Source organism: Nuphar pumila, chromosome 1 (assembly GCF_984573655.1).
Source record: "Nuphar pumila chromosome 1, dmNupPumi1.hap1.1, whole genome shotgun sequence".
NCBI lineage: Eukaryota > Viridiplantae > Streptophyta > Magnoliopsida > Nymphaeales > Nymphaeaceae > Nuphar > Nuphar pumila.
In genome coordinates, this window is record NC_143249.1 from 5,892,693 (window position 1) to 5,920,691 (window position 27,999).

General features: G+C 40.0%; 2 protein-coding genes across 2 annotated transcripts; one reads left to right on the forward strand and one right to left on the reverse strand.

The window, feature by feature from the left end:
* Positions 1–1,624: 1,624 nt before the first annotated feature.
* Positions 1,625–19,964, forward strand: LOC149847791 (ubiquitin receptor RAD23b-like). Its single transcript, XM_090001154.1, has 12 exons — positions 1,625–1,828; positions 3,245–3,406; positions 3,900–3,938; positions 14,226–14,293; positions 14,391–14,453; positions 16,374–16,551; positions 16,647–16,805; positions 16,912–16,977; positions 18,422–18,469; positions 18,551–18,660; positions 19,201–19,279; positions 19,512–19,964. The coding sequence occupies exons 1-12, from the start codon at positions 1,763–1,765 to the stop codon at positions 19,626–19,628; spliced, it is 1,155 nt and encodes a 384-aa protein (XP_089857280.1). The 5' UTR covers positions 1,625–1,762; the 3' UTR covers positions 19,629–19,964.
* Positions 19,965–21,022: 1,058 nt separating this feature from the next.
* LOC149847792 (peroxidase 18-like) lies at positions 21,023–27,999 on the reverse strand. Its single transcript, XM_090002227.1, has 4 exons — positions 27,793–27,999; positions 27,426–27,605; positions 27,174–27,339; positions 21,023–21,438 (listed from the first exon to the last, which is right to left on the reverse strand). Exons 1-4 carry the CDS (start codon positions 27,997–27,999, stop codon positions 21,023–21,025), a joined length of 969 nt encoding a protein of 322 aa, XP_089858353.1.

Here is a 27,999-nt window from a genome sequence, read left to right on the forward strand (position 1 = left end):
CTACACACCTAAGGGTTGCACAACTACCACTTTATATATATATATATATATATATATATATATATATATATATATATATATATATATATATATTGTTTGTTTGTATGAAACTCACCTTTCGACCTAATCGGGGTTGCAACCTCGTCGAAATGCAACGATGAAGTGCTGCCAATCAATCATAGAAAAAGAGTAGCCAAAAATAGTTTTTGAAAAGGTCACTGGATTTTTTGCAGAAGAGTAAGCAAGTTGTGGACCACAAAAAAACCTTAAAAAATGCAAAAATAGCCATGGAGTGTAGATAATCGCTTTTTATACTATGAAACACCACAAACATAAAAATCACATTCTATAAGTACCAGATATATGTTATTTTACTAAGGTATTTGCAAAGTTACGATCGTAAGGAGGTTCACAAAACTTATTTTTACTCAAAAAAAAGTATGAACCTCCTTTTAAGTGGGAGTTTGAGATACTCGATGAGCGAAGTGATATATCGCTTGAACTTTATGAGTTTCACACATGCAAAGAGTAAAAAGGTCTTAATGAAGTTGGCTATTTGTTGTTTTGGTCGTTGGGCAAAATTTTAAAAATTAAAAGGTTTTTAGAAAAAACAAGTCATTTTTATTTTACACTACGATTATTTTTTGTTTTTTTTAGAAAGAAACCAATAAGAAGTAAAAATTGTAAATCTGCCTGTTTAGTACTTTTCCTTGTCATGTACGTTGAGGTTTTTCTTATGCTATGTAACTTTGATAAAAGGGCAGGCATAACATCTTGACTTGCTCCTTGTCAACATTATTTTTCACTTATGGCCTTTCATTGCACCTAATATAATGATCTCTTTTTTTTATTCTTTTATTTATTGGATATTTTAGAATCTGTATGCATTTTATTCCCTATTCTATTGCAACTGGGCTTTGCTGGTGAAAGTCAAGTTTCGCTTAAACTTATAGGCAAAACTCAGTTTTGCTGGCAGTCGAGTTTAGCTGAAATGTGAGATTCACTAAAACTATATATGCGAACCTCAATTTTGTTGGCGACAAGTTTCGCTGAAATGATGCGTTTCACTGTTTCATGTTGTGGCGAAGGCGTAAAATCATCAGAAATGCTCCCATATTTAGCAAAAATCAAGCGGGTGAGTATGCGACAAATATTGAGATATCTTGTGTTTTTTGTAAAATATCATTATTCTTAAGGGTAGTACGGTCACTTTTGGTAACATCAATATAAACTAGAGATAGATATTGTTAAGCATATTTATTATTTATTTGTTTATTTTTCCTGATAAGCACGTTTACCTAACTTTAGTAGAAATAAGTTCCGTCGTCTTTTGAAAGCAAACATATGATAGTGGTGATTAATGTGGATTTCCACTGGTTAAGGCTTGACTATGAGATCTAATTTTAAATTATTTATTTATTTTTAAAAATGCAATAAATATGATGGGAAATGTATTATTTATTTTTCCATAAAGGGCATATCATTGTGATATGAGCTTAGTGCCCAGCTGTCCTTGGAGATGTAGGGCCCCATGGTTATAAAGTTAGAATCCTCACTCACAGTAAAGAAACTCAAGACTCTCTCTCTCCCTCCGATCCGAGCGGTTCATCTAAGGTTTCGTTATCGGCGTTTTGGGTTTTGTGGGAATCGGAAGACAGCCCTAATCCGTCGATTCCGTCAGCATCCCGTTGTTTCTGAGAGGGGATCGTATCCGTTCGTCCGGCGGTTTCCGGCGACTTCTGGTGGTTTTCCGGCGGTCACGATGAAGTTGACTGTGAAGACGTTAAAGGGGAGCCATTTCGAGATCAGGGTTCAGCCTAGCGATACGGTGAGCTTTCCCCCTCCCTTTTCCTCAAAGAAAATCGTGGTTTTCGTTTAGTTCCATTTGCTTCGGGATCTCTTTTTGTTTTTGTTTATATAATTTTCGAGAAATATATATATTATTCTTTGTGGGTGTTGGGTTTTTAGATTGGTGGTTGAAAATTTGGGCTTTCAGAGTCCCTTGGGTCGTGTGGTGTGAGAGCTATAATTAGGGCAAAGTGGAAACAGGAGAGTTTGAAGAAATTGTGACTTGGCCTTTGCTCAATTTTGTCGAATATTGCTTCCATTGCATTTCCTTTTCCTGTTTGAGAGATGGGATCGTTATATCTTTTTTCTTTTTGGTCCAATCCAAGCTGCGAGTGCCGGCCAAGAACCGTAATTAGTTGCTATACCCGATTGGTTGTTGTTTTCTCGCTGTTGAATTGCTTGCCCAGTGATTGCAAAGCGAAGAACTTGAAGTAGCCGAAGAGTCCTTGGCGGAGCGATTGCACGTAGTTTATGAATGTAGCAGATTGTGGCAATCAATTTCCATCTTTTTTACTACTACGGATGGCTTCGCATTTTGGTATCCGGTATGGTATAATGTGCCCAATTATCACTATAGTGTCTGATCATGTTAGATAGCTTACCAGAACACCAAAATTCTTCCCCTTGACTGGTCTCTCGAGCCATTACCACATTTTGCTGCTAACATCCTCGGGCACGCACTTGTCTCGCCTTAGCCTTAACTCCATGTAATTATTTCCATTTTCACGGATCCTCACTCTGTTATCTGATTTTGCCACTGTTTAGCTCTTTACACACTTGGGAAGGAATTCCCTTTCTTTGGAATCAATCTAGGAACTTTAGGTTTCTCTGATACCAAGTTAGGTACCTAACCAATGCACCAGACAACCATAGAGTGACTGAGAGGCATAAAGCTATACCCTTTGACTGTTAGCGTCATAAAAACTCTATTCAGGTCATATTCTTTGCCACCCCATGTAATGCCATACTCTTGTTTACATTGGTGATGTAAATTCATTCCGTGCTGGCATGGGAATATATTGATGAGTTCTTAGTACATGAGTGATTAAGTTGGATTACAAAGTTGATGGTTATATTTGTAATCATCTCTTTATACATATGCAATGTTCAGCAGTTCTGTTACATGGTTTATTTTTGCATTTTGTAGTAAAAAGATGCATATACTTAACAAATTAGTGCTGAATAACTGTAAAGTGTAAAAGGTGTATCAAAATGAACAAATTATTGGCAGGTTGACTGTCTCACCGTTTCAAATCTGAATCTGCGATTGATTATTCACTATTTTCCTTTTGGTGGCTGCATTTGTTTATCTTCTCACTACCTCTTTTTTTTTTGAGGTAAATCATGAATAATTTTCTCTTTTTGGTTGGATTTTAATCTAGTATGTTTCCTATAGGTTATTGCTGTTAAGAAGCATATAGAAGAAATACAAGGGAAAGACAAATTTCCATATGCTCAGCAGTTGTTGATTCACAGTGGCAAGGTCTTGAAAGATGAGACAACTTTGGAAGAAAATAATGTTAGTGAAGATGGTTTTCTTGTTGTCATGCTCAGTAAGGTATATATATATTTGGCTTTTGAAAGATGCTATTAGTCTGAATCCCTTTAAGCTTGTAAGATTCTACTATAATAAATAAGGCCTCTTTTTGTTATCATGTTATTTACTATAGTTAATGCATATTGTGCAAATTGGGATCTTCTTTTTGTTCATGTTCTATGAGTCCTGTTTAGGATACTTTTTTCTAACTTATTCTGTAATAAGTTGAAGACTTAAAGTCATGATTTGACGATCTTATGCACCCAAAAAAAAGCATAATATCTGCAGAATCCTTAGATGTGTGATGATTTCAACATGTCCCATTTGCATAACCAGGCTTTGATTGCAAATTTATCAGGATATCCCGACTTTATTTGATGCTTTTCTGCCTCAGCTGCATCAGCAATTTTTTCTCTCTGTGGTTTTGAGATCCATAATTATGTTGGTCATGTCATATATTCTACATTCTTTAACTTAGCTTTGTTTTACTCTCTCTCTTGTGTTTTTACTGCAGAGCAAATCCTCTGTGCAAGGAGGAGACTCTTCTGCTCAGGTATCTATAGGGGTCTCTGTACCCATTGATTATGATACATTATGTCCTTATGATTGTTAAAATATGTTCATGTATATGTAACATGTATATATAGATATAGTAATATATATATATACATATTGTTATGTACATATTTTTATGTTCATGTATATATATATATATATATATATATATATATATATATATATATATATATAAAATATTTTGTTATCTTATAATAGGAAATACCTACTAGGGGTAATTATGATCAATCTCTTGATCACCAACTAAGGGTTCTTCTAGTGAGGAGTATTTGTCTAATGCGTTTTGAGGTTTTTTTTGCTCATGCCGGGTATAAACACGTATATCTTTTGTAGGCCTTTCATCTACTTTATCACTAACTTTAGTAGAACCATCATTAAGTTCTGCACTTTCATCATTAGGATGATCATTAGTAACAATAACTTCATCATTCTAGGACTTATCACAACTAGAACCATATTTTCTAGGAGAGAGATCAAATAAAAAGGTATAGTCTACTCCCTCTTTTCTATTATCTTTATAAAGACTATTTTCATTTTCTAAGGTCACATCATCTATAGCCTTTTTGGCTTTTCCCATAACCAATGAAAACACATTCAATGGCTTTTGGAGATAACTCATTTTTTTTGTGTAAAAGAACAAAACATTTGCAATAAAAAACTCACAAACGTTTAAAATCAAGCAAATAGTTTTTTATATGGAGAAATATTTTGCAAAGGTGATGAGAGCATAATATTTATCGAATAGGTTGATGTTAGAATGACATCAGCTCAAAAACTCCTTGGAATATCTTTAGAAATGAGTCGGTCCTAGCTGTTTTCATAATATGCCTATGTATGTTTTCTTTCGGGGAGCCCATTTTGTTGAGGAGTTTTAGGACAAGTTTTTTTTATGACAAATTCTATTTTGTTTTAAACTATGTCAGAGGGACTCAACATAGAGGTTGTCTCACCCAAGTCAACGTGACGTAGGTGCGGCACCCGGTGTGGTCAATGTGACCTTGGGTGCAGTTAACCTGCACCCAAGGTTATTTTTGTCCAAATTTTAAGAAAATAAAGCGGCTCGAGAGTACCTCAAGCCTCCCCCCGAAGGGGTACCCCGAAAAGATGCTTCATGCCGAAAATTAAAAAATATTTAAAGTTTTTTTCCAGCGTCAGTCGCGTATTTTACAAAGCTTTGAAACATGCATTAAATGCTATGAGCCACATACATTCTTTTACTATTTTTACAAAGCTTTGTCATAAAAGTTGAGCCATCCCAACATCAGCCACATATTTTACAAAGCTTTGAAACATTGTGCATTAAATGCTCTCATCCACATATATTCTTTTATTGTTTTTACAAAGCTTTGTCATAAAAAACTGAGCCATGTACATTCTTTTATACTTTTTACAGAGCTTTGTCATAAGTGCATTAATAAAAAAAGTGAAAATTACATTGAAATAGATTTCTGTATTAAATGGGGAGAGGTATGCTCTAATTTCAAGCAATTGTTTTATTGTTGAATGGCTAAATCCACTGGTAACCCGATTAGGTTACATACCTGATGCAGTGAGAGAACCACAACCTTCACATAATGGGTGTCGACGTTGGGCTGCTCCTTCCAATTCACGATCGTGCGGCACACAATAACCCAATGGCCACGTTGAAGCAAAGGCTCAGATCAATGGATCTGAGCAACAATTTATTATAAGATTGATAATGCTCACAGTGAAAAGAAACAAATGACTAGCAGAAAACTGAACAAAGTAGGCTGGAATGAAAACAAAACAGAAAAGAAAGAAACAACAATTAACGTGCGGTTGAATGAAAAAAAATAGGAAAAGAAACTTTGAAGATTCCCACAATCTGTCCTGCACACAACCCTAGGTTGGGTATTGAAAGTGTTCAGCTGGATTCGGGTCTCGGGTCCAGCCCTGGACTCGAGACGAATCCTGTTTGTTGCTGGATCTGGGACGTCCAGGCATGTGCTCGTCTGGAGTAGGTGCGCAGGGGGACATCATCCCTGCGTCTTGATACCGTGATCTGGATCGGATCCACTACTTGGGTCCGATCCTCGATCCCTTCGTGCATGTCTGGTTCTCTGCTTGGGTCAGGTTGTATGGATATGGGTCGATCCTGGCTCTGCATCATTCTCTCCTGGTTGGAAAGAAGTCGGCTCTGACGACTTGTTGTCTCCACAGTAAGCATATAGATCAGACACATTGAAGATAGGCGAAATGTGCCAATCTTCGGGCAGTTCAAGGAGGTAGGCATTCAGTCCCAATCGTCGAACAATCTTGAAAGGGCCATATTTCTTAGGACTCAACTTGCCGTAAGTACCCACTGGGAAATGCTCAGGACGTAGGTAAACCCATACTAACTGACCAACTTGGAACTGAACATCGTGACGACCTTGGTCTATGAAAGCTTCGTAACTCTCCACAAGCTTGGCTCGGACTTGCCTATGTATATCACACATGTACTCAATGGCATCAAACGCGTCTGGGGCTAGGTCTGGGAGACTAGTCACAGGTGCTAGATCTACTACATGAGTGGGTGACCGACCATAAACCACTTGAAAAGGAGACTTGCCCGTGGATCGGTTGATGGCTGTTATACGCGAACTCGGCTTGAGGCAAGACTAGGTCCCATGTTTTGACATTCTCCCCCACTAGACTCCTTAACAAGTTCCCAAGGGTGCGGTTCACAACCTCGGTTTGGCCATCGGTTTGTGGGTGGTAAGCACTACTGAGTTGGAGCTTGGTTTTCAATAAGGCCAATAACGATTTCTAAAAATGACTCATAAAACGCGTGTCACGATCTAAGGTGATCGTGTGAGGCAATCCATGAAAACGGGCTACGTCCTTGAAGTAGTATGAAGCTACTAACAAGGCGTCAGTGGTTCGCTTACACGGGACAAAAATAGTCAATTTGGAAAAACGGTCAATCACAACTAAAATGGAATCAAAACGATGCGAGGTTCTGGGAAGGCCCATAACAAAATCCATGGACACATGTTCCCAAGGTCGCTCAGGGATGGGCAACGGAGTATACAAACCAATATTCTATCGTCGACCCTTAGACACTTGACACACTCGACAACTCTGAACAAACTTGACAACATCTTTGCGCATTTTTGGGCCAAAAGTAGCGTTCATCTAACAGAGCGAACATCTTATCATGTCCAAAATGCCCAGCTAGTCTCCCTTCATGTAACTAGGAAATCAGCTGGAGTTTAAGAGAGAATGCAGGCACACATAACTTATTACCTCAAAAAGGTAACTGTTATGTATATTAAACCGTGGGTCGGCTGTGTTATCAAAGGAGAGGCACCCTTCCCAGACTTGCTGGAAATCAGGGTCCGTTGGGTACAACTCCTTGCACTGCTCGAACCTAATGACCTGCACTGATATAGTCATCAAAAGGCTATTCTTCCTGCTAAGTGCGTCAGCTACCTTGTTCAGAGTACCTGATTGATAACGAATAGTGAATGTGTACTCTTGCAAGAAACTGACCCACTTGGCATGACGAACACTCAACTTCTTTTGACTATTCAAATACTTTAACGCCTCATGATCCTTGTACAAGACAAACTCCTTATAAATAAGATAATGCCTTCATTAACGAAGGGCTTGTACCATGGCATAAAATTCAACATCATAAGTGGAGTACTGACACCTGACTTGAGTCAACTTTTCACTAAAGAAAGCAATGGGTCTACGGTTTTGACTCAAGACTGCACCAATTTCCACTTTAGAGGCATCACACTCAACCTCAAAGACTGCGTTAAAATCAGGGAGGGCTAAGACGGGGCACTAGTCATTTTCTCTTTGATGAGCGTGAAGGCCTTTCCCGTGGCAGACGTCCAATGGAAACTAGTCCCCTTTAGGCACTCCGTGATAGGGGGCCATGAGGGTGTTGAAGCTTCTCACAAAACGACGATAGAAAGTGGCTAACCCGTGGAAACTACGAATCTCTCCTATAGTCTTTGGGGTAGACCAATCTACAATCGCACAGACTTTGGCGGGATCTGCCTTAACTCCATCAGGCGACACAATAAAACCCAAAAATACAACACTTGACGTCATAAACTTACACTTCTTGGCATTGACATACAACTTTTCCCTCCGTAAAATCTCTAAGACCTGACGCGAATGACTCAAATGATCAGACAAAGACGAACTATAAATCAGAATATCATCAAAATACACAACGACAAACTTCCCTATACAAGGACGCAACACTTGAGTCATCATGTTCATGAAAGTACTTGGGGCATTTGATAACCCGAATGGCATGACTAACCACTCATACAATCCATCACGTGTCTTGAATGCCGTTTTCCACTCATTCCCCTCCCAGATACGGATTTGGTGGTACCCACTTTTTAAATCAATTTTGGAGAAAATAGAGGCACCAACCAACATATCAAACATATCATCCAAACGAGGAATGAGAAAACGGTATTTGACAGTGATACGATTTATCGCTCTACTGTCAACACACATGCGCGCATGGACCCATCTTTCTTAGGAGTGAGCAGGGCGGGTAATGTGCAAGGGCTCACACTCTCACGAATAAAACCCTTTTGCAGTAACTCCTGAACCTGCCTCAACAACTCGGCATGCTCGGACGGGTTCATGTGATACGCGGCGAGATTGGGGAGACTCGACCCCGGGGCAAAATCAATAGCATGCTGCACCACCCTCATCGAAGGTAGACCATCAGGAAGGTCGTCTGGCATAATGTCGCGAAACTCCTCAACTAGGGGCGCGATGTCCGCGGGAACTGGCAACGACGTACTCATAGACGGCTTAGCCACCAGGGCATAACAATAGCCATCCTCCTGACAACGGCTCAAGAAAGTTCGGTAAGTTAGGCCTGCGGGCCGGGGAACTCGCTCAGGCTTATCCACAGTGGGAAAACCGATCTCCTTGATAGGGAGAAGGACTGTTTTATGACCCTTAAACATAAATGAGTACGTGTTCCTACGACTATCGTGAATGGTCTTGCGATCAAACTGCCAGGGACGTCCCAAAAGAATGTGACACACTCATAGGGGCTACATCACACCACACATCATCGTGGTAATGCTCTCCCATGGAGAACCGAACTAAACAACGTTGGGTGATAGGAACCTTGTTTCCTCTTTTGAACCATGCCATCTTGTATGGTTGAGACAATTTCTCCGTTTTCAGGTTCAAGGTGGACACGACACTCTCGGACACCATATTCTCACAGTGTACTCTGCTATAGTACGGGTACCTTGATGCAGTGGCAGGTACTCCTTGTAGGTTCTCTCAGCGTAGTCTGAAGGCATGAACTTTGATTGCATCAACATCTGCATCTCTTCCCATGTCTGTATGCGCTCTAGTTCCTGCCGCTCCCTCGACCTCTGCAGCTCAACCCACCATGTCTGCGCTAGGCCTCTCAATCAAGTGGACGCTAAAGAGACACGACGGTGCTCAGCTACAATGTTGTAGTCGAAGAAAAACTGTATGGCATAGGCCCAGTCGAAGAACTGCTCCGTATCGAATCATCCTGTGAACTCTGGAAGGTCTAGCTTCACCCCGTAGGTGGAGGGGTGCTTTGATGCTCTTTGCTGACGAGTTTCTACCATTCCTGCAGGATACTCATTCCATAAAGCGTCGTCATCCAACACTGCTTCATCACCCTCTTCGCGGTACTGCTCGCCTGGATGCTGGTGCTGATGAACTCCAACAACGTGTGGATGACGCTCAGGTCGCGTCGGTCCCTGCTGAATCTGCATGGCGGCTATTGGAAACTACCTTGATCTATCTCGCTCGTGGGTGGGAACCATCTGTGGCCAGCGTTGTGGCACCAGTATAACTGAATGTCCTACTAAAGGTGGAAGGGTTGCTCGGTTTGTGGGTTCTGGGTTGGTGGGAAATGGATAATGTGGGTTCAGGTTATGGGTCGGGTTAGGATAGGGGTAATGTGTTGGGTATGGTACTGAGTTCTGGATCGGGGACGGGTTAACAGATTGGGTCTGGTACGGGTATTGGGTTTGGTTGGTGTAGTATTGGGATGATTCACCCGATTGGATCTGGATCGGGTCAAGTCCTAAACTATTCGTCAGACCTAGAATGGGGTAGGTAGGATCATGGATCGAGTTGTGGTGTGAGAAGACCCAGTTTGAACTCGATCCTTGATCCGTAACAAGATGGGTCTGGTTTTGACTCGGCTCAAATTCATATTGGAGCTCCGTCCGGGTCCGATATGGGTTTGGATCGGTATTGGATATTTGTTGGGGTTCAAAACCAATGGGTTGAGTCTGGTTCGGGGCGACCCGCGAACCGGACCCAATTGGGTAGGTTAGGTGAAGAGGTTCGAGGCTCGGACCCGCTCCCTGGGACCCAAAGAATGGCCCCGAGATTCGGGTCTAGACCCCATTATTAAAAACTCGGGTCTGGACCCTCTCGGGTCCGGCCAAATCCACAGGTTTCCACCTCCCCCCTGCACGCTGGTGGGCTGCAGCAGTGTTCCCGCGTGCAGGCTTGGGAAGGTGGGTTTGACCGGCCCCTGCTCGGGCTGATGTTGTTGTGCTAGCAGCCTGGCCCAGCGTCACGCTGAGGCCTTGCGAACCAGGCCCGGACTGCGGCACAGGCACCGTAGCACGAGGCCAGTCCTGCGCACCAAAGCTGACGCTGGGATGCACGGCCAGAGCCTCGTGACTTGGCTGGCAGGCACCGGCGGCCAGATTAGCAGCCATGACAGTGTCCATCGTTAGGGAAGGTACCAAATTTGGGGCGGTGGCGCGACCACGAGAGATCAGCTGGCCTGGTTCGGCTGCGGTAGCATGTACTTGATTGTCTGCGCTGTCACCCAATCTCGCTCCCGTTTTCAGCATAGAAGCCACGCGCGCCTCCTCGGTCGATTCGATGACCATGATCCGATCTTCGATTCCATCTAATCATTTCAACATGCCGGCTACGTCCTTGCTTACGCGTAGCATGTTTTCTTGAATCTTGGTCATCATGTCGATCATCCGCATCATAGGATCCTCGTTACCGATTTCCTCTAGCTCTTTCTCGCTTGTAGGATCGTTCCTCGCTTCTTGCACCATGTCGTTGACGAAGGAGGAAGGCTGGGGCTCTTATACCACTTTGATACAGTGAGGGAACCACAACCTTTACGTAATGGGTGTCGACGTTGGGCTGCTCCTTCCAATGCAGGATCGTGCGGCACACAATAATCCAATGGCAACGTTGAAGCAAAGACTCGGATCAATGGATTCGAGCAACAATTTATTATAAGATTGATAATGCTCACAGTGAAAAGAAACAAATGACTAGCAGAAAACTGAACAAAGTAAGCTGGAATGAAAACAAAACAGAAAAGAAAGAAACAACAATTAACATACGGCTGAATAAAAAAAATAATAGGAAAAGAAACTTTAAAGATTCCCACAATCAGTCCTGCATGCAACCCTAGGATGGGTATTTAAAGTGTTCAGCTGGATCCGGGTCTCGGGTCCGGCCCTGGAAGACTCCTGATTGCTGCTGGATCTGGGACGTCCAGGCATGTGCTCGTCTGGAGTAGGTGTGCAGGGGGACATCATCCCTGCATCTTGGTACCGTGATCTGGATCGGATCCACTACTTGGGTCCGATCCTCAATCCCTTCGTGCAGGTCCGGTCCTCTGCCTGGGTGAGGTTGTATGGATCTGGGTCGATCCTGCTCTGCATTAATACCAGATTAACTAATCAAATCCTGATTCAGTATGAGTTTTTTGCATCTGAATTCAAACCCAAATCCGAATCTCATTAGGAGCTTGCTTTATGGATAAGTTATATATATTAAAATATATATACCCTCCCGCACTCCCGCACCCAAGTTGTTTCAAAGTGTTGCATCGCCGCACCCGCACTCACACCTGCACCTATGTGACATTGGTTTTAAATAATTTTAAAATTCATTGGATAAGTATTCCCCATTCGAGTCGAATCAAAGTATGAAAATGTTTCTTTGAAATTGATTTTTGACAATCATATGACATTCTTTAAAAAAGGTAAAAACATCGGATTTAAAATTGAGGAAGTAGACCCACACATATATAGTGAAATCATCAATAAATGTAACATAATATGAATAACCCTCTTTGGATATGACCAAAGATGGCCCCCATACATCCGAATGCACTAACTCAAAAAGTTTTTTTTAGAAACAACGGTTCTATTAGGAAATGAAATGGATTTCATATTTTCAAGAACACAATCTTTGCAAATAAAATCTTTTTCATTACAAAATTTTTTCCCAAAAGGGAAGAGATACATCTTTTAATAACTTGGATGTCTAAGTCTTTTATACTAAGTTTCAATATCTTTATCTTGAAAATAATTACAAAAAGATTTTAAATGAAGATTCAGAGAGTCCATAAAGTTGAGATTCATCTCTTATGGCCTTGCCCATTCTGCTTCTTAGACCAGAGATCTTGCACATGGCAACCCTTAGACGAGAAGGAGATTTCACATCCATGGTAAAAAATTTGAGAAACCAAAAATATGTTTAAACTCTATTTTGGAACCACCCTAATTTTTGGAACATAAATTTTTTGAGAATTTTTAAAATCTAGGGCTCCAATGATTTTAATTTGCAAAGAAGATGCATCAACGGTAGAAACATAAGATAATTTTGAATTAATGTGGATATCGAATAGAACATTGTCATGCAATGTCATTTGAAAGAAGTTTCCGAATCAAGAATCCAAGAACACATACTTGGAGGAGATGATGAAGCTATGACGGCACCTAAAGTTGATGGAGATTTAAGTAATTGTTGAAGTTCTTCAAATAGTTGAGAAAAAGAAAAAGTGTATTTAAAATCTCCGCCTCTTTTGCTTGACTCTTTCCTTTTGGGTGTGAATTTTTCAACGAAAGCCACCTTGTTTTTGAGCTTTGGACAAACATGTTTGAGGTGCACCGACTTATTACAATAGTAGCAAATAACTCTTCTACCACTTTCATAGTTATTATTTTCACTATAATTATTATGACCACTATAGTTATTTTGCCTTTCAAAGTGTTGAAGCTTGCAGTTCTTCACGTTGTTGCCGGGTCTAGATACTGCCGGCACTTCATCTCCTTCTCCTTTAGTCATACCAAGTCAGGTCTCCTCATAATAAGCTTCGGCAACGACATCTTCAAGTGGTAAGAAGAAATATCTATGGAGAAGAGAATATCATACTTGTTCAAATTCAGGTCGTAGACCATGTAGAAATTGAAAGAAGTGTTCTTTCTCCATTTGTTCTCATCTTAGTTCAATGTCTTCAATGGCAAACCATTTAAATTCAAGAAGTGCCAACTCATCCCATAAGAGGGATAGGGCACTAAAGTAATCCTGAAAATTCATGACCCCTTGCTTAGTAGTTCATATTTTTTCTTGAAAGAAATATCGTCTTGCAAGGTCCTTTTGCATACATATGCTTTTCACGAATGATCAAGCGTCATTGACCTTTCTAAATTTTGCAATGTTGGCACATATTTTGATGTCAGCATTGTTCATAAACTATGCAAGAACTTTTGCATGATTACTCTTTCAACCCTCTACCTTGATTGATAATCACATATGGCTTTGGCAGGATCATCTCTATCAAGAGCTTTAACTTTATTTTCTTCTTTCTTGGTGAGCACAAGTTGAGCTTTAACTGTATTTCCTTATTTTTATGTTCATGTATATGTATACACAATATTTTTCTATCTTGTAATAGGAAATAGCCATTAGGGGTATTTTGGTAATTTTACCATATAATAGAGTCTGTCCTGTAGGTAATTATGTACATGTAATAGGCTCTGCCCATTAGGGGCAGAATGATAATTCTGTACATGTAATAGGCTCTACCCTTTAGGGGCAGAACTGACCTTTTTTGTCTTTTAGTCAATATAACTGTTGGGAATCTCCAACAACTATATTCAGTTTTGTCTTTTAGTCAATATAGCTGTTGAGAATCTCCAACAACTATGTTTCTAACTGTTGGAGCCTTTCCCAACAGTTGTATAGGTCCTCTTGGCCCTCTTGTTTATATATAAATAGGGATCTCTTGTCCCATTAAATGCTATGCTTTTTTTTAATGCATTCTTTGTGAATTCCTTTCTCAATAATATATATTTTTTAAGTGTGTTTTTGTTGGCCCTTAGTGACTTATGTGAGTGAACACATTTTGAGTGTATTTTGTACCTCTTGTGTGAGGTTTGAGTGCTCTTTTTACTTCATTACAATGATTGTTATTTTAGCTCTCTTTAAACTCTTTTTAAACCTTGAACAGTCTTCAACTACCAGTTCTGTTCCTGCTCCCACTCCAGTTCCTGAACCACAGCCTCCTTCACAAGCAGTGTATGTTCCCATCTTTTCATTTATTAAATTGATAATGGCTTGCAGCTTTGGTTTGGTTTTAATTCCGTGATCATATTCTGATATGATGTTGTAACAGGACCCCTGTGAGTACTGCAGCAGGTTCTGATAGATCAGAAGCAGGTTCTGGTACCACAAATGAGTATGAGTTTTTTTTTTATTTCCTTTTGTTTTAGAGTTCTTTTGCTTACTAGATGGGCGTTGCTTTCAAATTTATCACTAATATTCCAAAACTTTGGTGTCATTTGAATGTGAACTTGGTCTCTTAGTTGCTTTTTTGTCACTTATTTTGAGTCTGGGTTTGTTTACTCATTCTTAATCTGCAGTGATTTTATTGCCTTGCATATGATTCAAGTTCTTCATTCACCACCAACAATGAACAACTTTAGTTGCATTATAGATATAGCAATCTTACTCTAATGATGTAGACACATATTGATTGTTGGGCTGTGAACCATAATAGTTTTGCATGAATGCATCACTGAAAAAGATGGCATTGGGTTGTGTTTTAAATTGCTAACATTCCAATGTAGTTGTCCTTGTATAAACATGAACTTGATAAAAGAGGCAAATTTCACAGAAATTTCTACTTCTGCTTAGCCTTGAATGGTCAGGCAACTTACACCAGCTGTTTTGGATGTGTTCCTATTTCAAGAATACATTCTGATTGCCTTGGCAGATAAAATTCTGAGTTATGAAGTTTACCACCACCGTCTTAAGAATCCACATAGGAATCCACATAACACTAATTAACCCCACAATTAGAGGCTAGTCAACCTCATTATGTGTTTGAATTCAGGATATTGTGTATTGCCAATTTTGAATACCTTAGTAGTCCCAAAATGAACTTGTTTCTGAGAACCTGTTGTAGGTTCTGTTTGTGACACATTTGAAATATTTGCATTTTCCCCATGACTTTACTTAGGATAGGTCTTAATTTGGTCTAGAACTGACCATGATACACATGGGGTACAAATTATCCCACTTAGTGCTCATAGGTTCATTAAATTATGTTTCCTCCAATCTCATGGCTTATTGGTAGGATTTAAGATCTCTAAGATATGCAGGATTGTTAACTTGTAAGCTGTTAGATTGGAATTTACTTTGAGAAATGCAAAAGCCAAAACCATAATACGACTGAGATATAAAGCATCATAGCTTGAACAAGTGTATGGTAAAAGTCTCATGCACCGTGCTTCACCTCTTTGAACTATGGTGGTCGTGATACATCGTCCATCAAGGATGGGATTTTGGACTGTTGAACACAAGCATTTATAGCAAACATTAACACTGAATGCTTTAGTATTCTCTTGGAGAGAATAGATGCCAAGTTGTTTCTCTTTTCTTTTTTTTCTTCTACTTGTGCCATGCTTCTATTTTCAGTTGTTTATGTCTGATGTTGTACTTTCAGTAACTTCATGCATGCATTTCCAGTATCTTCAATGTGTCTTCCATTCATCTTGTATAGGGATGGGCATTGTGCCAGGCCAATAAGGCTTTTGGGTGCCTAATTCAGAAGGGGCCAAGCTTGTGCCAAGTTTGATCAACCTGGGCCTAGGCTTGGCTTACACTAAAACAGGCTTGGGCTTGGGACTTGCAGAATGTGTGCCACTGTGCCCAACCCAGTCTGGACTCTCTTTCCTGATTCTTTGTATAAATTGGTCCATATTCAGCAGTAGGCCTGATAAGAACTATACTAGGCCTAAGCTTGTTAAGAGTCAGGCCAGTACTAGATCCATCTCACCATGTATCTTCCTCTATGGCCTCTATGCACACTCCTGCAATTTATTCTAGTATTTCTGCAACAAAGATGACACTGTTTTCATGAGTTCAAATACATGGTCAGACTGGCCTGCTTGACTGGCAACTGTTAATGCATAGATGCTTGAAATTTCTTCTAGTATTTTTGCAACAAAGACAACACTGTTTTCATGGGTTCAAACACATGGGTGGAACACCCTGCTAGACTGACAATTGATGAATGCATGGATGCTTGCCTACATTCGTCCTATCAATTTCTGTGACATTCTCTCTGCATGCTTCTAATTATCAATAATTACAGGGTGACTGCTGATCCATATGGTCAGGCTGCTTCTAACTTAGTTGCAGGTAATAATCTTGAGCAAACCATTCAGCAATTAATTGATATGGGTGGAGGCAGCTGGGACAGGGAGACAGTTACACGTGCACTCCAAGCTGCTTACAACAATCCTGAAAGAGCTGTTGATTATTTATATTCTGTAAGCTACACCCTCTGCCAGATATTTAAGCAACTCAATTTGGACATTCTTCACTCTTAGTTGTGCATGCAACTCATACACAGCTTATTTTGCAGGGTATTCCAGCCGCGGCAGAAGTTGCTGTTCCTGTAGCTCGAATTCCTTCAAGCCAAACACCAAGTCAAGTGCCAGCTGCTGCCACAGATGCAGGCATGGGGGAAACTGCACCCCTCTCTGGAGGACCTAATGCTTCTCCACTGAACTTGTTTCCTCAGGTCTAATTCTGCTATGATCCTATTTTCATGTGCTTTTGAGATATTTGTTCTTTGTTTTGAAAGAAGAGGTGACATTTGTTAACTTTTGTCTATATTGTGTATACAGGGATCGACTGGTCTTGAAACTGGGGCTGGGGGTGGCTCTCTTGATTTCCTTCGGAATAATCCACAGGTGTGCATATTGTGCTTGATGTTCCCTATCTTCCCAGTATTTATGCAATGCACCAATTTGTTTTGCTTTTTGATGCCCTGTAGTATAAAGAACAAGGGCAAAGTGGGCTGTTAATAATGGGGCTTGGTTATAGTGAAGCAGGGATTTCCATCATGGATAGGGCTGGGAAACAAACTGAGGAGCTCATGGTTCAGCTCGTCCAAAACTCGTTCATGATCGTCTCGTTTAGATGGCGAGTCGAGACACAAACTGTTCATTTAGCATATACGAGCCGAGCACGAACAAAGGGTGTTTGTCTTGGTTCAGCTCGCATGAGCTCGTAAAAATATATTATATAATAAATATGTAAATTACGTCATAAAAAAGTGGTATTGGATGGGTGGTCAATGAGTGTAGCTGAGATGCGGATGCTTAGATGGATGTGTGGAAATACAATAAAAGATAAGATTCGGAACGAGGAGATACGTAAGAAGGTAGGTGTTGCACCCATTGAAAATAAGATGCGAGAGAATCGTTTATGGTGGTTTGGACATATTCGGCGAAGGCCTAATGATGCTCCAGTTAGAAGGTTGGAGAAATGGGAAAATATATTAGTTAAAAGAGGTCGGGGTAGGCCTAGGAAGACTTGGATGGAGATGATAGGAAAGGATATGAATGCTTTGAACCTCACCGAGGACATGGCATTGGATAGAAATGATTGGAGGAAAAGGATTCATGTGGAAGACCCAAAATGAATTTCTTTTTTGGTTCATATCGCTGACCCCAATTGTTTTGGGATGAAGGCGTAGTTGTTGTTGTTGTTGGATGGGTGGTCAGGTGCTGTGGCTTATATCTCAGAGGTTTGGAGTTCGACTCAGGTTGTTGGCATGTTACTAAAACAGTAATTTTTTTTTGCATGAGTCCGCTCTGACTTGGGTCACCTGACTCGGGCTTGGCTTGAGCTCGGCTCATCTAGACCCGAGTCCAAGCCCGAGCCTGAGCATGGTCTACTGGTTAACAAGCCGTGTTCGGTTGGTTTGGCTCATTTACAGCCCTAATCATGGATCCTGAGTTGGTTCATTTGGTGAATATTGTTTATTATCCAATGAATTTTAAGTTGGAATATATCAAGTCCATGATTATTGGTATCAAATAATTTATGCCATACACTTCGGTATAACCTTTGGTGACAATGATACTCAAAGGAGTTGATAAGAGATGCATTTATTACACTTCCCAAGTGAAGGAAGATAATGGTGCTCTTTGTGTGTAATGAACTTTGTCATGTCCCTTCATTAACTTGAAAGTGTTTGGCATGTCCCTTCTTTGTGATTTCAAATTTTGACAAATTATGTTGGGACCATTGATGTTTCAAATGGCACAACTTTGTCACACGTAGATATACTTTTTTTTTGGATGTATGTAAATTGAAATTTAATATAAACCTTTGTATGTGTTCTTTCAGTTCTTAGCTTTACGTTCAATGGTCCAAGCAAATCCTCAGATACTACAGGTATATGTTCTGTGACTCAACTCTTACATTTGAAGTTTTCCTACATGTTATCAATTTCTGAAGCTGTTAGTGTCCTTCCAGCCCATGCTTCAAGAGTTGAGCAAGCAGAATCCACAGCTCCTAAGACTGATTCAGGAGCACCAAGCAGAATTCCTTCAACTGATTAATGAACCGCTAGAAGGGTCTGAAGGGTGAGAACATTATGCACATTTGCCAGCAGTAGTTTACTATGTATTATGAATTTATGTTGCTTGGCAGTTGGCAGTGACACTGGTTGATGTTTTCGTTCATATTATCACATTATCATTTATATCTGCAGTGTCATGCTAAAAAGATTACTGGAGATAAATATCTATTGTACGCATTGTCATAGACCCTGCATTTTCAGGCCTCGTATGGAGTAAAATTCCCTAAGTGCATAGTGACTAGCATTCAGGAGTCAAAATGAGTCTTCTGTTTGTTTTGCTTTGTTTCAATTTTCTTGTCACACGATGCTTCCCTTATTTTTCTTATTTCTCACACTTCTTATAGACTTGCTTCATAATTTATCTTCTGTTTATATATCAACATTGTCAATTTCATATATCTATTCGATAGACACTTTCAGACCCAAATTGTTTTTTAACATTATTTATTTTTAAATGCAAGTTGTTCTCAGATTGGCTGTTGTGCTTAGACCCAGTAAATGCAAGACCCAAAACTGCAGCTACTAACATTGATGTTCATTTCAGAGATATATTTGGACAGCTTGAGCAAGACATGCACCAATCTATAAGCGTTACCCCAGAGGAGAGGGAGGCTATCGAACGAGTAAGTATCCTGCCAAAAAGAACAAAAAAAGCATGCAAAATTTGAAACCAGGGGCCTGTGGTGAGCCTTGGGGGAAAGACTTGGGTAGGTTGTATTCTTCCCAATTTCCTCCCCATGGCTTGGCTTGGTCCCGTCTCTGATTAAACAGCTTCTGAGTCTTGGTTCTTTAGTGTCTGTAAGCATTGATTTCATGGAAATCATTTTTTTAAAATTGGTGTTTAATTTTGTTCAGCTTGAAGCAATGGGGTTCGACAGGGCACTTGCCATTGAGGCTTTCTTGGCATGTGACAAGAATGAAGAACTTGCAGTGAACTATTTGCTAGAAAATGCTGGTGACTATGAGGAATGACGGGTAGAACAGATTGGCATGTTGGCCTTCCAACTGTATCTTATTGGTTCAGTGGCCAATCTGGTGGCAGAATGGTTTCTCTGGCAGTGAACTTTTGATAGAGTGAGAATCTCAGATCTCTGCTGTTAAACTGTTTTCAGTCTGCTTTGTCTTTCTCAGAGATGCTTCTTTCATTTTTCTTTTTTGCACAAGTCGCAGAGGCCATCCTTGTGTGAGGAACTGCCAAGTGTCCAGATTAATATCTTTAGTTTTTTTTTTCTGGGTATATCTTTGTTTGGTCTCACACATGGAATCACTGATGGAAACTCTATGCTAATTAAATAGAATTCCACTAAATAGTACTTTGTCCTAGTTGATCGAGGTAACGACTGAGGACTGATGAATTTTGTGTTCCTTCGAGATTAGAATTTCCTCCTGATGAACATATGCACCCACGTTACATGCAGTTTGTTGTGGAAACTGGGGGCACATTCTCTCTGTCCTGACCCAGCCAGAACATGTAATGTGCAGATTTTTGCCGTAGTGCTTTAGACGGAACAGCAGTTTTGCTTGCTCCTATGTCTATTGCTTCACTGATGGTGGTCAGTATCAAGACCTCATACTGCCTTTGACTGCAAAGCTAATGATGTCAGCAGCTGAGAGCTTGATTTTGGTAATCCCTACAGAAATTCAATTAGATTGCCTTTGTAGGTTTTAATTTCTAGTTAAGTTGAGTGGGTTTTGCAGAAAAAATTTCCTGCAGTGCCTTTTGGTGCTCAGATAAGAACTGTTAAATGCACTATTTCCTGTGATTTGCATCATATTCACTAAAGAATAACTGGACGATAATTTTCATCCCAAAAATATATATCTGGACGATATTGCTTGGATATTTTTTATTTTTAATAATCAAAATGAATAACTATGTTATAAAAGGAAACATTAAAATGACGTAGCAGCAGAAAACATAACTGATTGGTAGCTGTCCATAAGAAAATTAAAGAAAACCACTAAACTTGCTAAAAGAAAACGAAAGAAAATACTGAACTTGTTTGATAGATGGGAGAATTCAATACATCTATATTTGTGACCCTAGCTTGGATAAGCTCGTATTCTTGTTAAACCCATGCATTATTATTTATTACCTCTCCTCAAAACTAAAAAGATTATTCCACATAATTGCTTCAAATAAAACTTTCTTGTCCGTCCCATTTGGTTTTGATTTGTATTGATTTCTAAAAAATGCTAACCCCATCCCTTGTGCATAATCAACGCAAGGTCCAACATTATTACTTTCCAACAGCACAATACCATAAATATTTTTCTAATAATAAAAAAAAAAACAGAAAAACTCCCCATTGAAACTATTTGTTTTCTTTTGCCAAGGGAAACTCTACACAAGCTCTCTGTTCCTTTCATGGGTTGATAGCTCCGCATGTTCTTCGTATTTCACCTTCGTCTTCAGTCTTAATACCCACGTTGGTGAGCTTCACAAACGAATTGGCCCAGCTCTCAAAGAAGCTCTCTTGGTTCTCTGCAAAGGCTTGCACTTGATCCCTTGTCCTTTCATCAGTGAACAACTCTGAGTCAGAGTGGAACAACCCTCTTCCCCTCATTAGGTTTTGGAAGTACACATTATCAAAAAGCAAAGATGTTACAGGGTCATTGTTAACTGTTACAGTTGGATTTGCATTGGTTGGGCATTGGCTAATGAGCTCTGCTGCAAAATCCTTGTCTAAGGAAGAGTCCACTGGAGTGAGCCTTCCTATTGGATCCACCCCAAATCTGTCACTGAAGGCACGACAATGTGCAGTTCCTATGGTGTGTGCTCCTGCAAAAAGATCAATAATACAAATGAAAGTGTGCCTATTCTGGACTACCAGGAGTGAGATCCGAGGTGATGTCAGATTCTAGGATCTAAATAAGATTCTCCTCAGCCGTCTGATCAGGCGTGTTACATGCCAGATTAGAGTCTCAGATCTGAGATTTGAGTCTATCAAACGCACTACATGACAGTGTTCATGCAGTCATCATAAACTTATTCAGCATTTGGTGTTTTGAACCATAAAATTCATAAGTTGGACATGCACATTCTTGACAGGACCACATCTAAGATTCTAAATTATGGTTCTAAAGTAACATGTCAGTGCTCCTTTTGGAGAATGTATACAAACCCGTGGTGACGTGTACCGCGAAACCATAAATACCTACCAGCTATCTGCCAACGTGTCTGGTCCAAGCTATTTTCAGAAGAAATAGGGGCGCCATTACTCTGGATCATTTCTTTTGTCACGCTACATTTATTTAGGGAGCGTTGGATGCCGTGGACAGTTTGTCCTGGACAAAGTCAGACCCCTTGAAGGCCTCGCCGAACGGACGCAACTAACAGTTGTGTCCCATTTTTTCTGTGACACAAATGCCCCACGTTCGACGTGGTGCCCATGCACGGCGGGACAGAATCATTTCAACAGACGACTGTCCTACCAATCAAATGCCCCCTTAATATAACACACGATAGGTCCCTTTTATACACACACACACACACACACACACACACACACCAATTCTCAAAACAAAGGTATTCTTTCACATACACGATCTGAGATTTTAGGATCTTGATTGTGTATCTCTAGCCCAACCCCCTCAAGGTCCCGACTGAAAACTGAGATTTGCAATGGGAAATGGGGATCTGGAATTGACATTAGGTGCAATGTGATTGCACACTTTAAGTCTGCTGCCGCACCTGATTGCCCACCATCTGCCGTTGAGCTCTACAGCTGACAGACTGTATCTCAAAGATGGGTGGCAATCGGCTGCAGCAGCTAACAAAAAGTGTGCAATCATGTTGCACCTGATCCTCCCTCTGGGATATGAGATCTCCTTTTTTGTGTAAAAGGTCGGATCTGGCATAGGCCCCAATGATAGATCCGATAATGAACCATGTGTTCTAGGCCACACGCAACATGGTCTGACACCTGTACTGTAGCACGATTGTCAGTGTGGACACTGACTGGGTTGGCTCCTTAACTATACAAGCCTTAGTGTCATGCATGGTTCAGATTTGGGAAGCTGAATCAAGCCAAGGCTGGCCTAAAACAGACAGTGCATGTTAGGCTCTTTGAGCCCATCTCATGTGGTCCATCTTTTGGGCAACAGGCCCAGTTACACCACTTGCACCCTTTGCCTACAGGGTTAACGACTTGCAGTGGAAAGAACAGTCCAGAAACACTACCTTATTTTTCTTGGTTCAATAGGTGGATGAATGGCTTATTATTTGACAGAAACAGTATCCAGCTAGATAGACCAGTGACTGTCAGCATCACAGTAACAAAAAACTCGAGAAAAAATGTGAGATTGAGTAAATGCTTTAAACGGCAACTTGTGACATTTTCAAAATATCATGATATTAACAATTTTAAAGATTTTTTTCATGATTTTTTTTAAAATTTTATTTAAAGTTGCAGATATTTTATCAAAAAATAATATATATATATATATATATATATATATATATATATTTTATTTCTCACGAGATTTTGGCTGTTGTGGTTTGCTATTTTAAATGTGTCAACTATGAATCAGCATGGCTTTTGGACGAGAGACATCTGTCGACAGTTCTTAATTTTTACTGTCCTAATTCTCAAGGGCACAATAAGAAGAATCATTCTTCGGCATTTTTATTTAAGAATCAACTCCGCCTGTGTAGTTATACACTGCCGGTCCCAAGCCCGGATAAAGGAGGAGGGTTGCGGTAGGCCTGTGACAGCCAGCATAAAAACTTTGTCATATCCTATGAAAATGAACCAATATGAGAATTTCGTTGGGGCGTTCCCTACTGAGCGACGCGCTGTACTCTCTAGGCCCGGAGGCAGTGATAAATGTGCAAGGGTTGCTAGGTCGTCGCCCAGAAGCGACGCGTCACACCGGCGCCCGGGTGTGGTGTCAAATAGGCAAGGGTTCCCTCACTTTGTTGGACGGGTGGGGGTAAAGAAGTTAGTCCAAGACCATAAAATTAGGTTAGCCACTTGGAACATAGGGTCTTTAACTGGTAAGTTGGTAGAGTTAGTAGATGTTATGTGTAGGAGAAAGATTGATATTTTATGTCTTCAAGAGACCAAATGGGTAGGTGAGAAAGCTAAGGTGATAGAACCTTGGGGATATAAGATTTGGTATACAGGAATAAATAGGAATAGGAATGGAGTAGGGATTGTTATGAGTCGTCAGTTTATAGATAATGTAGTTGAGGTCTGTAGGAAGGGTGATAGAATTTTACTTATTAAATTAGTATTAGGTACGGATATTATTAATATTATTAGTGTTTATGCACCTCAAGTAGGTTTACATGATTCCATTAAGCATCAATTTTGGGAAGATTTAGATGGAGTAGTACAAGAGACATCTTATGGAGAAAAGCTTTTCATCGGCGGTGACCTTAATGGACATGTAGGCATTAGTAGGGATGGATTTGAGAATATCCATGGAGGCTATGGTATAGGAGAAAGAAATGAAAGTGGAGAAAGGATTTTAGATTTTTGTTTGTCCTATGATATGATCTTAGCAAACACTTGGTTTAGGAAGAGGGAGTCTCACCTAGTAACATTTAAAAGTGGGGTTAATACGAGTCAGATAGATTTTTTCCTACTTAGAAAGAGAGATAGGGGTTGTTGCATCGATTGTAAGGTTATACCAGGAGAAAGTGTAGCTACACAACATAGAGTCTTAATTTTAGATCTTAGAATTAGACAATGCCACAAAAGGGATAGACATAGGATAGATCCTAGAATTAAGTGGTGGGCACTGAAAGGAGCTAAACAAGGAATGTTTGTAGAGCAGGTAGTTAAGGAAGTTGATTGGTGTCTCGAGGAGGATTCAGAATCAATGTGGAATAAGATAGCGGGTGGTATGAGAAAAGTAGCTAAGGAGGTATTGGGTGAGTCTAAAGGCGGTGCACCACTAGGTAAGGATACATCATGGTGGAACGAGGATGTCAAATTAGCTATTAAGGTTAAAAGAGAGTGTTATAGAAATCTAAGTAAGAGTCGTGATAATGAGAATTTGGAGAAGTATATGATAGCAAAGAAGGAAGCTAAAAAAGTTGTTCGAAACGCGAGGGCTAAGGTATATAAGGAGGTTTATGACAAGTTGGATACCAAAGAAGGCGAGAAGAATATTTATAGGCTTGCAAAGATGAGAGATAGGAAATCGAAGGATTTGGGTATGGTTAGATGTATCAAAGATGAAACGCAAAGGGTTTTAGTCAAAGATGAGGAGATTAAGGAGAGATGGAAAGATTATTTTGATAAGCTATTTAATGATAGTCATGCTCAAGATCTTGGAGACTTCTCCATTCCTTTTCATGAGATAAATCGTGACTTCATGCGCAAGATTCAAAAGAAAGAAATTGCAGAGGCTTTGAAGAAAATGAAATCAAGAAGGGCAGTTGGCCCAGATGGTATACCTATCGAGGCTTGGAAATGCTTGGGAGAGAAAGGTTTAGAATGGTTGACAAATCTTTTTAACTTGATTTGGCGAACAAATAAGATGCCTAATGAGTGGAGGAAGAGTACTTTGGTGCCTTTATATAAGAATAAGGGTGATATACAAGATTGCACAAACTATCGTGGTATAAAACTCATGAGTCATACTATGAAACTTTGGGAGAGGGTGATTGAGTCTAGGTTGAGGAAGGTTGTCATGATATCGGAGAATCAATTTGGTTTTATGCCTGGAAGATCAACTATGGAAGCTATACATCTTCTTAGACAACTTATTGAAAGATATAGAGAGAGGAACAAAGATTTGCATATGGTTTTTATTGATTTAGAGAAGGCATACGATAGAGTACCTAGGGACGTTCTCTGGTGGACAATGATGAAGAAAGGTGTTTCTCTCAAGTACATTAGTATAATTAAAGATATGTATGAAGGAGTAGTAACCAATGTCCGCACTTGTGGAGGGGTGACAACCAATTTCCCGATAACGGTTGGGTTACATCAAGGATCTGCTTTAAGCCCTTTCCTATTTGCTATAGTGATGGATGAGCTTACGAGATCAATTCAAGAAAATGTACCGTGGTGTATGTTGTTTGCTGATGATATTGTTTTGATTGATGAGTCTAGAGCTGGGGTTAATGCTAAGTTAGAATTATGGAGACAGACATTGGAAGCTAGAGGTTTTAAGTTGAGTAAGAGTAAGACTGAATATATGGAATGTCGGTTTAGTAAGCAACGAAGTAGTGATGGGAGTGTAGTGAAGCTTGGTGAGCAAGATATACCGGTGAATGATTATTTCAAATATTTGGGATCCATCATTCAAAAGTATGGAGAAATTGATGGAGATGTAAATCATAGGATAAAGGTTGGGTGGATGAAATGGAAAAGTGCTACTGGAGTGCTGTGCGATCGTAGAATGCCATTGCGGTTGAAGGGAAAGTTTTATAGGACGACTATTAGACCCGCTTTACTATATGGTACGGAATGTTGGGCTGCCAAGAGACATCATATTCAAAAAATGAGTGTAGCTGAGATGCGGATGCTTAGATGGATGTGTGAAAATACAATAAAAGATAAGATTCGGAACGAAGAGATACGTAAGAAGGTAGGTGTTGCACCCATTGAAAATAAGATGCGAGAGAATCGTTTACGGTGGTTTGGACATATTCGGCGAAGGCCTAATGATGCTCCAGTTAGAAGGTTGGAGAAATGGGAAAATATATTAGTTAAAAGAGGTCGGGGTAGGCCTAGGAAGACTTGGATGGAGATGATAGGAAAGGATATGAATGCTTTGAACCTCACCGAGGACATGGCGTTGGATAGAAATGATTGGAGGAAAAGGATTCATGTGGAAGACCCAAAATGAATTTCTTTTTTGGTTCATATCGCTGACCCCAATTGTTTTGGGATGAAGGCGTAGTTGTTGTTGTTGTTGTATTCACATTATATGCAGCGACTTGCTTGACGGCCATACATCTTGGCATTTCTTGACATGGGTGTGATGCTCATCTATGAGATGGATGGGCATCAGCAGCGGAGCCACTGCATAAAAAATGACATCTTTTATTTAAATGTTGTTGGTTGGACAAGGATATTCTCCGCATTTGGAAGTTGGTGATACGTGAGAAAATATTTTCATTGAGAGGAAAAGAAACAAAAGAAAGTTCAAAACATACAATAGTTGTTGTATATCATAGCGGTATAACAAGTATTAACAGAAATTTTCTTAGCCACCTTAGGTTTCAAATATTTAAGATGAATGCTTAATTTAAAAAAAAACAAATGGATGGTTCGCTTGGGTTACTTTTTATCTAATTTTAACTGCAAAACTACAATTTTATACTTTGAAATGAAATCTCTTATTTACATTGTACTGCTAAACGAGTCTCTCCCTCTCTCAGGCATTTAACTAGAGTTGTATGAACAAAAACTAACCCAGGTGGCTATTCATCAATTTTTTAAAAATGTAGGATCTTAAACATATGACAATTGAGACAGCAAAATACATGATAATTGAGGCAGCACAGCATAAATGTTCCACAAGTTTTGGGATGTAAATTTAATTGAGAGATACCTGAGAGTGCTACTAGATCATCTATGGACAACCCTTTTGAAGAAAAAAGTTGGGCCATCTGCTCCAAGCTAAAAACGGTGTCCACAGTATTGGCTCTCACATTTGAGACAGAAGAAACCCTTCCATCTCTTCTTCCTGTCAAGATCCCAACAGAGGGCCCCCCAGCCTGCAGCCGACCAAACCAACAAAGGGAAAATGTCAAATATGGAACATAAGGATAATAGTTAAATACTCAGAGAGAAAAGATCTTACAATCTCTACACCATCTCTGGCAGCTAAAGCAAGAATATCTGCGCAAGAAACAGTCCCTGGACAGAACATCTCAAGCATGTTTTTTATTGTGTCCACTACTTGAAAACTCCCTAAAGATGCATTTGCAGGGTCAGATCTCTCTGTTCCATTCCCTTCCAAAAGCACTGACCCATCACAGCCCTGAAAGATTAAAGAGAATATAAACAAAGATGTGAAATATTGAACTATTTCTGCACTTTGTGGCAGTTGGGTGTGTTATCAATTTGCAGATGACTACCCAACAAGGAAAACAGTGACACAGAGACAATGACAACCATTTTCTAGATTTTGGGCGTCTGGGTATTCCCCAGAAATTGCAACATCTTACCTCTACCATGCAGTCATGGAAGAGTAAGCGCAGGAGCTTAGCAGGAACAGTCTGATCAAAGGCAGCTGCTGATCTGACTGTGTTTTTTACCAGGAGTTCTACATTTGGACATGACCCTGCATAGAAATCAAAGGAGAGGCTAGAGAAAGAGGGCTGTGGAATGGAGATGAATGCTAGGATGAATAACAGTGGATTGATTGTGGACAT

Bases quoted from the DNA above. Each gene is read 5' to 3' on its own strand.
- LOC149847791 (XM_090001154.1), top strand. From the start codon at position 1,763: ATGAAGTTGACTGTGAAGACGTTAAAGGGGAGCCATTTCGAGATCAGG. The intron at 18,470-18,550 runs GTATATGTTCTG...GTGTCCTTCCAG, and splicing joins CAAATCCTCAGATACTACAG to CCCATGCTTCAAGAGTTGAG. The intron at 18,661-19,200 runs GTGAGAACATTA...TGTTCATTTCAG, and splicing joins CCGCTAGAAGGGTCTGAAGG to AGATATATTTGGACAGCTTG.
- LOC149847792 (XM_090002227.1), bottom strand. From the start codon at position 27,999: ATGTCCACAATCAATCCACTGTTATTCATCCTAGCATTCATCTCCATT. The intron at 27,606-27,792 runs GTAAGATGTTGC...TTAATCTTTCAG, and splicing joins TCCATGACTGCATGGTAGAG to GGCTGTGATGGGTCAGTGCT. The intron at 27,340-27,425 runs GTAAGATCTTTT...GGTCGGCTGCAG, and splicing joins CCAGAGATGGTGTAGAGATT to GCTGGGGGGCCCTCTGTTGG.